The 16,051-nt window shown below is 36.2% G+C and overlaps 2 protein-coding genes across 3 annotated transcripts in view; one reads left to right on the top strand and one right to left on the bottom strand.

Annotated features, from left to right (window-relative positions):
• Window positions 1-11,180, bottom strand: part of LOC109104459 (GREB1-like protein) — a 36,580-nt gene extending 25,400 nt beyond the window's left edge. The window contains 9 exon segments of the mRNA XM_042718961.1: window positions 73-213; window positions 1,896-2,012; window positions 2,602-2,724; window positions 3,949-4,125; window positions 4,756-4,932; window positions 5,167-5,343; window positions 7,144-7,303; window positions 8,338-8,416; window positions 10,877-11,180. Coding sequence (XP_042574895.1) covers window positions 73-213; window positions 1,896-2,012; window positions 2,602-2,724; window positions 3,949-4,125; window positions 4,756-4,932; window positions 5,167-5,343; window positions 7,144-7,300 — 1,069 coding nt within the window. The 5' untranslated portion in view covers window positions 7,301-7,303; window positions 8,338-8,416; window positions 10,877-11,180.
• Window positions 1-16,051, top strand: part of LOC109057293 (period circadian protein homolog 2-like) — a 368,217-nt gene that overhangs the window by 155,919 nt on the left and 196,247 nt on the right. The gene's annotated exons all lie outside the window — the stretch shown is intronic.

Below are 16,051 nucleotides of genomic sequence, written 5' to 3'. Positions count from 1 at the left end.
TCAGTTTTTATATTCAAACTATAAGCTTTCATTCTATCAGGCAGCATTGTGATTGGCTGGTTTCATGCTTACCTGGACTGTCTCCTGGTTCTGTGGCCCTATAGCCATGAGTAGGTGTGGCCAGTGGGTTTGTATGAGGCGGGCTCAGTAGACTGGACCGTCCGTCTATACTCAGACCATTAGTTAGACTGTTTACTCGCAGGGCAGTGGGAACTGAACAACAAAAAATAAGTTTGGAAGTCAATAAAACAGTATGGAGAACCATTTATATACATGGGGTCTCAAGGTCATCAAAGCTGTATTTTTTTAATCACAAAAATACAATAATACTGTGAAATATATATATTTACAATTGAAGACAACTGTTTTCTATTTGAATATATTTTAAAATGCAATTTATTCTTGTGATGCAAAGCTAATTTTTTTGCATCATTACTCCGGTCTTCAGTATCACACGATCCTGTAGAAATCACTTAAATATGCAGATTTTTTCTAAATATATTTATATGCATAATTTGTAAACCACCTTTTCAGGCTAAAATTTATTTAAGAATTTCCCAAGTGCCCAGAGGGGTGTCATGTTTGACACATTAATGGCTAATGTCCACTCTTCTAGTGACAAACTATGCAAACACCCCAACCTACACACAAATTAAAAGGGTGGAAAGCTTCTCGCTCATTTCTGAAGGAGAATGGGTCCTGTGTAGCTCAGTTTATTGATTTCCTTTAACTGATGGCATATTGATAATGAACTGCTGGGTCACTTTTACATCTAATATTCCTGACACACATAATTAGAGCACATACTGCATATGTTAAACATCAATTGCAGGGAACTTGAAGCGTGGGCTGACATTAAACCCTTAATAGAGAATTTCTGGTCTTATATTGATGATTTGGAGCGAGTTAATGTGTGTGTGTTTGCAAAAGGGGTTGTGTAAGCAGCCAATACAAATGACCTTCAGAGAAGGGGTTCATTTTATCCTTCTGTGGAGAAAAACAATCAATGAAGCAGCAAACAACATCTGAAACACAAAGTTGACCATAATTTTTATTATACAAAAAATACAATTATTTAAAAAAGCAAAATACAAATTAATTATACATTCTAAATTGTAATGAAAAAGTAGCAAAAATATTTAACAAAAATGTTTTTTTAAACAATGATAATTAAATTTGAAAATAATATTCAAAGATGCATGCAATATAACTTTGACAGAAGAAATTATTAATTAATGTATTTACAAATATAATTTGCATTTTATATTGCAAATAAAAAATTCATTTGTGTTTAATGTGTTTTTGTTTAATGAAACAATGATAATTAAATTTGGAAATTATTTACAAATATAATTTGCATTTTATATTGAATTTAAACAATTTATTAACAAATAAATCTGAAAAAAACATTAACTTTAAAATTCAAACAAAAATAAAAAAAAAACAAAACTGTCAAAAAAATAAAAATAAATAAAAAAAACTAAACTTTTAACATTAAAATAAAAACAAAAATAATAAATATAAACAAAATATAAAAAAAAATAGCAAAAAACATTATCAAAAACAAAATATAACAATAAATAAATATAAAGATAATTAAAAATGGTCTTTAAATATAATAACTGGTTGGCTGTTTAATGTTAAGGCTGAATTTACAGTGTGGTTTATTTAAATTTCTAATCCAAAACATGAGAAATAGTATTAACAACTGCTTGCACTGAACGTTTCAATGTGAAAGCAAGGACCACTTATTAACAAGCACTCTGAATTGTTTAAAATCATTTTAACAACTGCTTGCACTGAACGTTTCAATGTGAATTCTATATGGCTTTTTAGCTTGGTATTATGAGCAACCAATGCTACTTGAGATTCAAAACGAGACAAATATCCTGTACCGATCGGTAAAGTCTTGGTCCCGTGGGTCGGTGTGTTCAACGGTTTGAGGAAGCCCAGCTCCGGGGGTCCAAAAATCCCTGAGGATGAGCCAGATTGCATGCGGGCAGGAGGCGAGTCTGTAGATCAAACAATGACTTCTTATCAGTGCAGTTTTACTTTTTTACTTTTTATGGGAAATGAAGAAGATATGGCATTTAAACCAGTCGAAAAACACAAAATGTGTGACATTTGTTTTGCAATAATGAGCCCTTCTCCTAAACCTATTTTGTGCTTTGTAAAAGACTGCTATCGCCACTAATGGACGCTCTCTGCTGCCAGCTGCCCGGCTCTCTGAATGGTGTTGTGAGGAAGAAAGAGACAATGAGTTGCTTTCTTTCACCAAACACTGTTGGGTAAACACTGTGTGGCCTCTAGCCAGATGTCACCAAATGCTGAGTAGCCCCCCACCCCTCTTTAACCTCATAACTCGCTCCCTTTAAAAGTATGGACCCTCCCCCAGGACAGAACATGACCAGCAGAAGATGGTCATCCTCCACTGGACAGATGCAGCATGTGTTCTCTTACCCCGCTCCTCTTATGTGCTCCAGAGCTTCACTTGTGAGGTTTAAATGACATGCTTTCACATGAGAAACAACTCTGGATGGTGAAAAATAGAATATTGTGTGACAAGGCTTTTAATATTTGATGGTCCACCCATGCACTCACCTGAGAGGGGGAAGGGAGATGGACTGTGGCCATTTGTGTCTCCATTTTCTTTGCTGCTTAGTGAGGATGAGGAACTAGGCTTGGATGAAGAAGCACTGCCCGAGAATGGCCTTGTCTTACAATCTGAAAAAAAAAAAAAAAAAAATGCAAAGGTAATGTCAAGTGAACCATCTGTCTCTTTCAAATCAAACAGATTCAGTAACAATGTTATGTATAATACATGGATGGGAAGGATGCAGAATATATCATAACCACATCACTTTATTTACTCATACTCACAGGTACAGAACAAGAATAAAAATAATTAAAATACAAATACCCACAATCCCAAACAAAACAGAACTCAAGCTTTTCAATAATTTATATCTATTATCAGTTTGTAAATTTAAAAACAGAACACAAATGAAAGTATATTTTATTTGCAATTAAACAGACATTTAAATTGATTTAATTTTTAGCTTTTTATTTGTTACTGTATTTAATGTTTAGAAATATAGCAAAATATATAACACAAATGTGTTTTTGTTAAAAAAAAACTATGATAATTAAATTTGGAAATTATCTTAAAATAATTCTACAATATATTCACTATGAATACTTTATCTTAACCTTTATGAAAGAAATCATCAATTATCCATGTATTAATTTGAAAATAAAATACAATTGCAAATAAATTTTTATTGCAATTAAACAGACATTTAATATTCTACCTTATTTAATGTTTAGAAATGTAACAAAATACTTAACAAAAAAAAGTGTTTTTTTTATATTCTGGGTAAACAATTTATCTTTCATGGAAGAAATCATTAATTATCAATTTATTTATTTATAAAAAAATATACTATTGCAAATATATTTTAATTGAAATACAACAGACTCATTTAATTTGTTAAGTTTAATATTTTGCCTTATTTAATGCTTAGAAATGTACCAAAAGTACTTAACAATTTTATTTTGTTAAATAAAACAATGATAATTAAACTTAATTATAATTTATAAAAAAATTTTACTTAATCATCAAAAAAAAACATTAATTTAAATTTATAAAAAAATTGTACTGAATTATCAATTAAATAGATATTTTATTTAATCAGATAAATTTTAACTTATAATAAATACAATTTGAATAAATTAACTTCAGTATAAAATATAGCAAAACATTTAACAAATTTTTTTTTAAATTTATCTAGTTAAATATAACAAAAGGGTAATTACATTTGAAAAACATCTTGAAATACAACATCTTAATCCATTTGCTAAATAGTTAATTTAAATGATGAACAGCATCAAAACTTTAAGACAGTCCACTGTCTATGCCATGCGACCTTTTGCATGTAAGTGTGGTACCTTTCCAGCAGATGAGTGTTCCCTTGCACAAAGCACCCTGAGAGTTTTTCACCAGGTAGTACTTTAAGTGCTTCTGCTTCTTCGGCTGAGTGGATAACTTCAAGTTGATGTGGTTGGAGAACTCAGTGAAGTAGCGGAACCCTTTCTCACCACAGCCCACACAGTTCCCCGAAAACCCTCACAAACACACAAACATGCATCACTAAGTGCTGCGAAAGACTTTTCAGAAAGACTCCACAAAGAAAGGCATCTGACCAAGATTTGCACCAGGGTTGCACCGATACCGCTTTTCCCAGAACTAGGCTGATACCAATACTTTTATTTTTGGTACTTCCCGATACCAAGTACCGATACCTGTATTTTCAATGCATTTGTAATTTTTTTTAAATATTGGGTACAGAAACCAAAAGAATATGTATAACGTTAGTTGGCTTAGTTTGGCATCAAAGCATTTTTATGTGGAGTAGTGTGAATACAGGAGAGCAGTATAGGGCCAGTATCGGTATCAGTGCATCCCAATGCATCCTAATCAGGCAATAAAATATATTCAGTATTGCTTCTGAATGGCAGATTTTGTTACTTTAAATAAAAATTCACAGAAAAAGTGTATATACAACATATTCTTTTGGTTTCTGTACCCAGAATTAAAAAAAAATCCATATGCAATGAAAATACATGTATCGGTAACGGAAAGTACCAAAAATAAAAGTATCGATATCGTCCTCATCCTAGAAAAAGTGGTGCCGGTGCATCCCTAATAATTAGTAACTGGACTTGTAAATCCTGGAATTGTATTGGAACACCAACCTAAAAGTGCATTTTTCCCATTCTCATCTGGCAGGAAGCGCTTGTCCACCGCACAGACGAGGATGTGCTCCGGGATGCTGGGCGATTTGGCACCAACCAGCTCAAACCCCGTGGGAACCTCGATAGACTCTGTTGCCATGGAAACCAGGCGCAGATCCTTTCCCGCTTGACAGAACCCTGGGCACAGATGACTCAGGTCAGCGATATAATAAAAAGCGACTGTGCTTATGTAACTAAACGCACGATGAGTCACTGTTTACACTATTTTTCAATAGTTTTGCAATGTCATTACCATACGTTTCACTTCGACACTGACGTGGCACTTAAAAATTGCTCTTATTGTAACACCATGCTTTCATATGACTTCAGAAGCTGGAATATATGCTGTAAACCATCTATTAATTTCCCTACCATCAACAGTGCAGCAGCCATCAGGAGGGGGTCCCTGAAGGTACGGCAGCGGAGGGCTGCTGGTGTCTGAATCGTCCTCGTCATCCATATCATCAATGGAATTGGACGACTTGCAATTCACCAGCACATGGCTGGACAGGTCGGGTCTCATGCTCAGGTCGATTTTGGGCTTAATATCTGGAGGGCAGAACCAGAGACAGGTGTGCTATTGCTATACATGCACACTTAGACATGCATATGGGTCAAATATAAGTTAGGGTACATTTCACATCAAGAAAAAAAAGTGTAAAAACAATATGCTTCCCCAATAAACAACTATTGCTTTCAGTTGATATATTTTTTCTGCTAGTTGACAAGCTTTATTATTAAAGACCATTTTGATATTACAAAGAAAATGTCTTTTTTCTCGCTGGTGAGTTTGTCAGCTGTTACGGACTACGGAGCCTCGCACATGACATGCAAGAAAAAAATAAATAAATTGTGCGCATAATTTACTAATTCCTTCCCTCGATGTACTAAAATGTGCGCACAATTTACTAATTCGTTCTCTCAATTTATAAATCTTGCGCACAATTTACTAATTCGTTCTCTCAATTTATAAATCTTGTGCACAATTTAGCAAATCGAGGGAACGAAATAGTAATCGTGTGTACATTTTAGTACATCGAGGGAACGAATGTACTAAAATGCAGGGCTCCGTAACGGACAAACTGTTTATAGTTTAATTATTTTGACTCATAATTTCAAAAGCAAGCCTGATCTGGCAAACCAAATGTTATTTTCCTGAAAATGTTCACCTCAAATTGTAATATGTATTAAAAATAAAATCATAAAAATATTTCAAACCATAACAATGTACCCAACAATGTTGATGGGCAATTAACATACTCCATACAAATATATCACATTAGATAAAAAAAAAACAAAAAATAATACCATAAAAACATCAAAACCAACAACCAAATAACAAAATTACAAGGTTTTGTGCTAAAACATTTTTTAGTTTTCAGGGGTGTCTGGTACGGAGCCCCGCACATGACATGCAAGAAGAAATTCATAAATTGTGCACGTGATTTACTAATTCGCTCCCTCGATGTACTAAAACCTGCACACAATTACTATTTTGTTCCCTCGATTTTTAAATTGTGTGCACAATTTAGCAAATCGAAGGAATGAATTAGCAAATCGTGTGCACAATTTATAAATCGAGGGAACGAAATAGTAAATCGTGCACATGATTTTGCCTACTATTTTTTTCCTGCATGCCATGTGTGTGGGGCTCCAGAGTTTGGTTAGTAACATAGCTGATAATTTTTGTGGACATGAGAAAAATTAAATATTTTCTTGAAAGATGATTTACTCCAAGGCACTCGTAGTAAAAAAAAAAAAAAAAAAATTAATTGACTGGCCTCAAAATAGTTAAAAAGGTAGATCTGCGCATTTCTGCTTCAAAGCCTTCTTCAGGATACGCATCAATTGTTCAAACAAGTGTTCTTATACAATTAGTAAGCAATCAAAGACGGCTGGTTAATCAATAAAAGAAAATTTAATTTAAACAATCTATTTTTCTAATGGTATTTCTATTGTAGAAATACGTTTTTGACTTTTGAATTGTTTTATTCATTATTTTGAACTCAATTCCAAAAGCGGACATTGCAAAAACTAATTAAGGGACATAAAGGCAATTCCAAGCAAACTGGAAAAAAATGGTGAACAAAATATGTGTGTGAGATTATAGTATGTATTGTCTTTATACTGGATAAAATATGATTTTGTCTGAAGAAAACTGTTGGAAAAAACAATTATCATCAATACCCTAAATTATAGATAGACTGAGCCATATATGAAGCGTTTTGATGGATTCAATAGAGTTTCTTTGACCAAGTTTTAGAAAATCACTTCCATATGTTATTCCTTAAAATGTAATTTATTATTAAGGACAAATCAAAATCAATTCCTTTGAAAGCAAAGGATTACCTTGCAGGTTGCTAGGATACTGATCAGGCTCGAGATACAGCTGTGTGAATACTGGCTGTGGGTCGCCGCCGCTCGATCTTAATGAGGCCTCTATGGAGTTGTGAAGAGCTTCCTCAAAGCGGGCAGATTTCAGCTGTCCCGCGTATGAATTCCCCATGATCTGAAACAAAACGTACAATTTTCACACATTCATTTTGTTTAAATATACCCTGCATAAATACACATCATACACACATCATGATTAGTTCAGTTTTGAACTCACAAAGTAGATCTTTTGTCAAGTTTCAAGGGTTCATCTATTTTGAAACTGAGAGGGAAGGAGGCATTAATGTAGTGTTCTGATGGACTGCATGAATGAGATTTTAATTCCACCCTGAACGAGGCTATTCTTAGTCTTTTGTAGAATAGCCCTTGAAACGGTTTCTGCTGTATTACTAGCACAAACAGTCCAGGCATATGTTTCAGAGCACGAGAACAGCTATACTGTATAAAGAAAGTTACAATGCCTGATTCAAAACAGTAGGACGAAAGAAAAGTGAGAAGAGAGACCTGATCAACTATATTCCAAAAAATGTCATTTGAGCCACCAAAACAACCATTTTAATGACTTTTATGTAAACTCCTTGAGCTGTTTTTGTTTAGCAGTCCTTGACTAGTAAGAGATAATGTACAGTCAGTTGGTCATTACTGCAAAATAAACCTTGACATTAATATGAGGGGCCTTTTAAGGGGTAAATTTAGCAATAACAACGAAGCCAATTCCCAGAAATAATTGACTGCCGAAAGGCACAACTGATCAATAAAAATCAGGTACTCCAGAGAGTCGTGTAATAAATACTGATATGAAGAATACACATACCGCTGAGCTACATGTCAAGTATAATCATCTCATCTGTTAGGCCATCTGCTCTTCATTGACGCTTTCATTTGCACTTCTGATTGCATTTCCTTTCCTCTTTTTACCTTTTTGTTTGCCTTGTGAAACTACAAAAGCTCAGTATTTGGTTTCTAATAAACTAGATGTGAATAAAGACAGCAAATTATGACAAATGAATATGCCACATTAAGTTAATTGAAAAAAACCCTCAAAGACAGATCTCATATTTGACAATTAACTACTTCTATGCAATAATACGGCTGCAACAATACACAAAACTTTACATTTGCTAAATATTCGCCATTGTACCACTATACCTTTGACAATATTTCTTTAGCTGCAGAAGGACAGGATCACCTCTTCTCCATGATATATCAAAGTTGAACCGCAGTATTCCTGCAAAAGGCAAACGTATAAATACCATGTAAATGTAAATACCATGTAAATACCATGTAAAATATCATATGGTACATAGCTTGTTGGTGCAATAAATTGGGAATCATCTCTGAGTCTTTGAACTGTGCAATTAAATCCAACTGTTGCAGAATTAGAGATTGGAAATGGGCTTATTTTAATTTAAAAGCACTGAATGGACAATTCATTGTGGAATAAATCAGTAAGATTCATATGTGGTGAGTATTAATCCATGCGTTATCTCAGATCAGACAGTTGTTTGTAAAGCTGAACAGACTGCAGTGATCTTCAACATATGTAGCTGTTAACTGATAACGCTGAAGGATGAGTTATATGACATTATGACCTCAAGGGAATGTTTGTGGAACGCACAGGGAAAGGAACTCCATGTCTCCTACTTCCAGGATTACACAAAGACTGATGGGACAGGTTTTGTGCTTTTGGTCTGGTTAAAACAAGAGTGAAATGCAGTAAAGCCATCAATCAGTCAGTAAATACTTCATTCAAAAGTATCCCAAGTTTGCAAAGATTATATGACCTACATACTTTGAAAAGCAGAAAATGAATGACCTTACGGGTCATTTTTATTAGCAGTTTTTAAAATCTAGGTGATGAAATGGATTTGTTAAGATTTAAGCAAATATATTGATAACCTCCACCAGGTGATACTATGATTAGTTTCACAATAAATACTGCAGCAACAATAAATATAGCATTATATGTCAGCATTTCTTTGAACATTGTGAAATTTGTGAATGATTACCCAAAAAACCTGATATAATTGAGACCAACTGCTGCCCAAAGAGGCAACTGTCTTCATCAGATCCATTGAAAAAGCTTCCACTTTGAGACTCCACAATGGATCGGAAATCTTTTTTTTTCTTTTTTTTTTCAGATAAAAAAAAAAAAAGCCATCAAGTCTCTGAAGACTGACATGGAAAATTGCTGGTGTGACACATGGGTTATGTCGATTGATGCCTCCACTGAATAACTCAAAAAGCAAGTAGCACACCCTGTTTTGCAAACAGCACTTGGAGGCCTGTTGGGTCAAGTTTCAGCAAATCACTCGTCTTGATACTGTGGTAAACAGAGGAAAAGTGAGGTAGCAGCACCTGAGCATAGTTCTGTCCTGCCTTCAGGGCTCTCAGGGTCCAGTTTGACTGCTAATGACACATAAGGGGTGTTAAATGCTAATATGGACATGCCTGCAGAGAGCCCTGCCTTAAGGCCAAGAGCTGTTACAGCTCCAGTCACCTCTTACTGCTTCCATAAAGGCTTTCAATTTGCTTTCTAATTCTGACTGATTATCTACACCGCATACAACACAAAAAGCTGTCATGAAACATCTAAAAATGCACCAATTCCTTTTTATAAGAAGAAATTGAAGTAGTTGAATTCTAAAAACAAAAATCAGTCACTGAAGCTTCAATATGACACTGAACGCAATGAACATAGGCTCTTTCCCTGATCAAAACGAGTTTACCAAGAACCGAGGACTTGGTGTGACTCAAATGGTGTGTTCAAGGATGTCCAATCCCAACTAAAGAAACCAAAAACTCTACAAATAAAATCTAGGAGATCCTGAAATAGCCATGAAGGGACACTTTAAGTAGCCAAAACAAACCAACCCACAGACATAATTAGGCACCGCTAAAGAAGTTTGTTTGCTTTGCTGGTAACGTTTGTTTTGTCTCAGATTAACAATTTTACACTTATGTTGCCTAATAGACTTAACATGTGGAGATTTCTGTCACTATTTTGGTGCCACATGCAGTTTGATGCATTAGTTTCTTGGCCTAACTTTGTGAAGTAGATTTGAATGTACATATAAAAAGTTATTTTATAAAAGGCCAAATAAAAGGTTTAGATAAAATGTGCCACATGTGGCTGTAAATGTGGTTACAGTCACACACTGCACTGTACCACTAAAGACCTTTCTGTCTTTCTCTCAATCCACTCCCTCTTTTGTTTCCTTCCTTATCTGCATAATTACATTAAACTGATGACAATGGGAGAGGACAACTTGCTTTCAGTGCACTTTCAATGGACAAATTCTACTTTAGTTTAAAAAAAAAAAAATGCCTGGTCACATTTATAAAAACAGCCCATTTATAAGGTACAAACATTTAGGCTAAAAACAAGCAATGCATAACTGCATGATTTCAACACTCCCTGCCTATATTTACATAAAGAGTAACACTACACTACTTAAATTTTGACTCAGCACTCATCACTGACCAATTCACACAGTTTTCTTTTACACCCAGAGACATTAACTAAAGGTAAGAGAGTTTAAAGAGCAAAACTTCATGCAGGGGGATGGGACAGAGATTAGCCAATGCAAAAATCTTTAAATAAATGGGGCGCTAAGAGCCATGGCCATTTGCACCAATTTAGCAGGAGCCGGTGAGTGTCAAAGAAACTAACATGACGCTTCTGTACCTTTCATAAACAGCCGGGGTGTGGAGTGTGCCTCAAATCCCACTGAAGACCTTAAAGCAGATTATTAAAACAGGCTATTTCCATAGCAGACATCCTTTGGATATCCAAAAGCAGTGTCTAGGCTGTGACAGTATTCCTTGTCCCTGTTGCAAGCCAGCAGCTCCCTGGTCATGATAGTCCAGATTCAGGGTGGAAAAGCCTGATTTCAGGAACTCCAGTGGAGCCACCTTCTCTGTCCTGTACTCAGTGGCTCTGGATACACACACCCTCCAACACTCACATACACAAACAGCAAGCCCTCCCCCCATTTCTCTTGCCCCCTCCCTCTTCTCGGCCATTTGCTCTGAGGGGTGAGAGGGGCATTCTCTCAGGACTCATTCATCTTGGCCCTTGATGACCCCCTAAGGTGACAGATGCTGTTGTGGAGAGGGCCATACTGCCAAACACGGCACAATAGAGGCGAGACGCCTCCGCGCGCCACACGCGTGCTGCATTCGCCAAGCACGATGTGCAGATGCCCTCTCTTAATGTGACACCGAAGACCACTAGGTGCCATGCTCGCAGATGGGGGTACGACGTAAGGCGAAGGATCGTTTTCCTCCCCTTCTGCCACTCCCCGCTTTATTGGGGCCATTTTACTGATAGGGCGCACCAATGGCAAACTAGGGACACTTGCTAAAGAATGTGGGGTCAGTCTGCATTTGTCCGTCAGCCTTGCCTGAACTCACATCCCTCCCCTTACCGGAGGTTGACGATTAACTGAGAATTCAGGCCCATTGTAAATAGCCGAGTGGCGGGGACTCATCTGGTCTAAATAACTTGATAGGAGATTGATGTTTTGCACTTTACCGGATTGATCATTTCCTACAGCGTGCCACAGAGAAGTGGCTCAGAGGAAGTGAAAGAGATCTGAATGCAAATACAGGAGGATCGGGTTCCCCTGGTGCTCCAGGCTCTCACTAACAATGACTCCATCTCTCTACTAATCTCGCAAGATAATGACAAAATATTGTAACTCGGTTGACCCTTTCGTTTCAGGACCTTACGGTATTTAAATGAACCAGTGCTGGTCCATTTGTGAACTGTTACCATTCATTACAACTCATTATGGATCCGATAACTATAATCTAACTCAATTTTGCATAAAGTGTTCCCTCCAGTTTCATCAGCCCAACCCTAGCAGATGACTTTAGAGGGTAAATATACACAGTAGATTTAATCAACACACCCGCGATCCTGTTTTGTCTGCAGCGAGTAGTAGGATTTGTTAATAATTGATAACAGCCTTGTCCATGGAACAAAAAGGTGACTTGACGCAATGGTTCAAAGAGTGTGCTGAGAACCGTAACAGTGAAATGCATTTGTCAAAGTTAAAGACACAAAGAATTTGTCAAGCAAACAACAAAACAGCCATGTCAACAAAATGATGCATTAGAAGGAAGCACTTTTGAGATAAACCAAAAAATGGAATAACCCTGTAAAAATGGCATTAATGGCATTTTGTAGATTGAAGAGTAAGGAAATAATTTTGATCAGGTTGTACAGCAAATCAGTAATTTATTGTGCTTTCTAAACAGTTGGTCTAAATCGAGCCATATACTTCTTCTCACCCTAATAAGAATTAGTAGATAGGGTCTAAAGCAGTATGGGAGTCAGCTTTAAACAATGACCTCCCGCCCTCAGAGGGCTTTATTAGCCTTCCAGAGTCATTAATGCTGTCATTCCAGCTAATCTGGGGGCTTTGTCTAAACATTGTTTATTTTAATTGCAAAGTTTCTCCTTCAGAAACCATTTGGACCACACAATGTCCCTGAATATGTAAGGACTTGTTATCAACAAATGCTGGATATTATATCAGAAACGTACCTTTGCTGTACTCTTTGCCAGACTCTTTGCCAAGATTGTAAAAAAAATATATATATATATGAAGATGCAGCACAAGTTCAATTTTCTGGGTAACCTAAGTGATGATTCAAGTCTCAGGCTTTAACACTATCAGACTTTAATGGGTCACTGGAAAAGAAGAAAGAGAGCAAAGCAGAGGTTTCCTTTGCTCAATTGAGCTTGTGGGTAAAACAAAAGAGTCAGTGAGTGAGCTGTCCCGCCTCTCGCCCATCCTTCAGCGCTGCTTTGAGTCTCCAACCCTGGGCACTGACAATGGGAAGTATCTTTTCCACAGCCACCTGAGAATAGATGAGTTATGTGGTGGCAGCTCTTTCAACATCTTTTGGAGTTCTGCTTTGTCTTGTTTTCTACTTCCTTTTGAGAAGTGCTCCATTCTCCCGAGGTACAGAAAAACTGCCTCATTCCAGAAAGACAGCATCATTGTTTAGATCCAGTGAGACCAATACAACTAGGTGAATCTTTGGACCAACAAAAGCCCAGTTTGAGGTCAACCACAGCAGAGTTATTGAGTACAGAATTCAAGTTTTTAGAAATGTAACTTATTCTCAGCTTCTTTAAGGAGAAATGCAATCCAGATCCAACAGGAATAAAAATAATACAAGTGGGACTGCTTAATCCAAATTTGGGCCAGCAAAATCACAAATGTAGTTTTGGGTTCAGAATGTACATTTTTGAAGTGTTCCTGACTTTCATTCTGAGAACCCCTCAATCCAAATCCAATGGGACAAACTTAATCCAAATACTTAATCTGAATCTGGACCAACTAACACTTAGAAAAAAACAAAGATGAATAGTGAATGCAGAATGCAAGCTGGAAATTTGACTCTAGTTAGGGCTGTGCGATATGGGGAAAATATCTAATTGCGATTTTTTTGACAGATATTGCGATTGTGATTGCGATTTGATTTGCGATTTTAAATTTGCAAAGTCAAGCTTCAGATCAATATTGTCAATAATGTGCAGCAAAGTATGAGTATCATTACCCTGCTTTCATTAAACCATTACAAAATTCCTTTTTGTTTTTGGCATTATTCCAATAGGAATTACTGTTGTTCTATTGGTTGCCATCTGCCATATTACATCCCACCAACAGAATCCATCAAATAAACCAATACAATTCCCATTATAACCCTGAATCCAATTCAATTTTCAATTGTGTTTTGGGAGGGGTTCTATTATTTTTTTTTTCAGCAGACAAGATTATAATGGTATTACTACTTTTACAGAATTAACTTAATTACTTAATTTCACTGGAAAGATTTGTTTATTTTTTATAAAGAACTGTATTTATTTAATCAATTATTAAAGTATTACATATGTATTGTAATACTTTAATTGTATTTTGGGATTTTATTGTATTTGGGATTTTAAGAACAAGTGAAAAATGTGCTGAATGTTTCATTTCATCCAAGTGAAATTAGCAAGCAGTTAGACTGAATTTACATTCGTTTTTAAACGCAGAGCCAGGCACGAGTCGATGCAGGTTGCGCGCGTGTGTCAAGCCTCATCCATACAGCAAGATGCGCTCATTTGCCGCATTTGCGGTTCAGGGCCGCGCGTGAATATAACCAAGCATAACGAAACAGGCTGTGTGAGTGCGGCAAGTGTGAACGGCTCATCCATGACGTGGAATTCGTGCCGCGTGGGGCAGAGAGGAGCGAGTATGAGAAGCATTCAGAGACACAGGCTGTGTGTGTGCGGTCTTCTGAATTTAGAATAGCAAACAAGCTTTATAAACCTTTTTCAGATTAATCTGTTGGGAAGGTAAAATGTGTAAGATAACGTTCATGTACTAACAAAACATCTAAGAATGTATCTTTTATTCTCCAGTACTGAAAACAGGACCGATAAGGGAGCTCTTGATTGTGACGCAGCTCTTACAAATTACCTTTTTTGTTCATTGTCTGTCTTTCGAAGCTTAAGTTACATAACGTTTTTCTTTAGTTTTAATTTGCCTAACTATTGATCTGACCCTGTAGATGCCATAATCCCACTTTGTCTCTCTCCCACTTTCTGTTTTTTTTTTTTTTTTTTTTAATGGTGGGCATTTACGCAGTTGGCTAGAGCAGAGCTGACTGTTGAGAACGGAGGTGTGCTCACTCTATTGATTAGTACTGCCACCAAACACTGCAATCAATCAAAATCCCCTTAAAAAAATAACATCACGTCCACATCACAGGCTTTTGCGATTAGCAAATCGCAAGGTCTCAAATCGCAACTGCGATTCGATTTCGATTAATCGCACAGCCCTAACTCTAGTTCTCACTTCTTTCTCGAGAAATACACAATCCCGATCCAATAGGGAAAACACAATCTAAGTGGGGCTACTTAATCTAAATTTGGGCCAATAAAACAGTTTGGGGCAAACCATAGCAGGAGTTTTGAGTTCAGAAGAATTATTTTAGAAGTGTGGCTCTTATTCCTGGCTTTTATTTTGAGAACCCCTCAATCCAAATCCAATGGGCTAAACTTCATCCACATATAGGCAACTTAATCTGTATTTTGGCTAACAGACATGTAGAAAAACTAAAGCAGAAATAATGAATGCAGTTATGCAAGATTTGAAAAGTGTGACTCTAGCTCCCGGCTTCTTTCTGAATAAAGATGCAATGCAAATCCAAAGGGACAAACTTAATCCAAATATATGCAATTTGATCTAAATCTGTACCAACAAATGCTTAGAAAAAACAAAGGAGAAATAATAAATGCAAGCTTTGAGAAGTATGACTCTAATTCTTGGCTTCTTTCTGGAGAACCACAATACAATTTCAATAGGAATAAAAATAATACAAGGGGGGCTACTTGATCCAAACTTTGGCCAACAAAATCACAGCTTGGGGCAAACCAGAGTAGTTCTGAGTTTAGAATGTACATTTTTGAAGTGTTCCTGACTTTTGTTCTGAGAAAGTGCTCAATCCAAATCTAATGTGACAAACGTAATCCAAATATAGGCAACTTAATCTGAATCTGGGCCAACAAACATGTAGGATAACAGCTAACCAAAGCAGAAATAATGAATGCAGTTATCTCAGCTTCTTTCTGGAGAAATGCACAATCCAGATTCAATAGGGAAAACATGATCCAAGTGGGAATAGTTAATATAAATTTGGCCAATAAAACAATAACTAGAGCAGAAATTCTGAATTCAGAACATACGTTTTATAAATGTGACTCTTATTCCTGTCTTTTATTCTGAGAACGCCTCAATCCAAATCCAAAGGCACAAACCTAATCCAAATATAGCCAATTTAATCTAAATCTGTCCCAAAA

The sequence above is a fragment of the Cyprinus carpio genome, chromosome B2 (genome assembly GCF_018340385.1).
Source record: "Cyprinus carpio isolate SPL01 chromosome B2, ASM1834038v1, whole genome shotgun sequence".
NCBI classification, from domain to species: Eukaryota; Metazoa; Chordata; class Actinopteri; order Cypriniformes; family Cyprinidae; genus Cyprinus; species Cyprinus carpio.
This window is presented reverse-complemented; position numbering and strand designations above follow the sequence as displayed.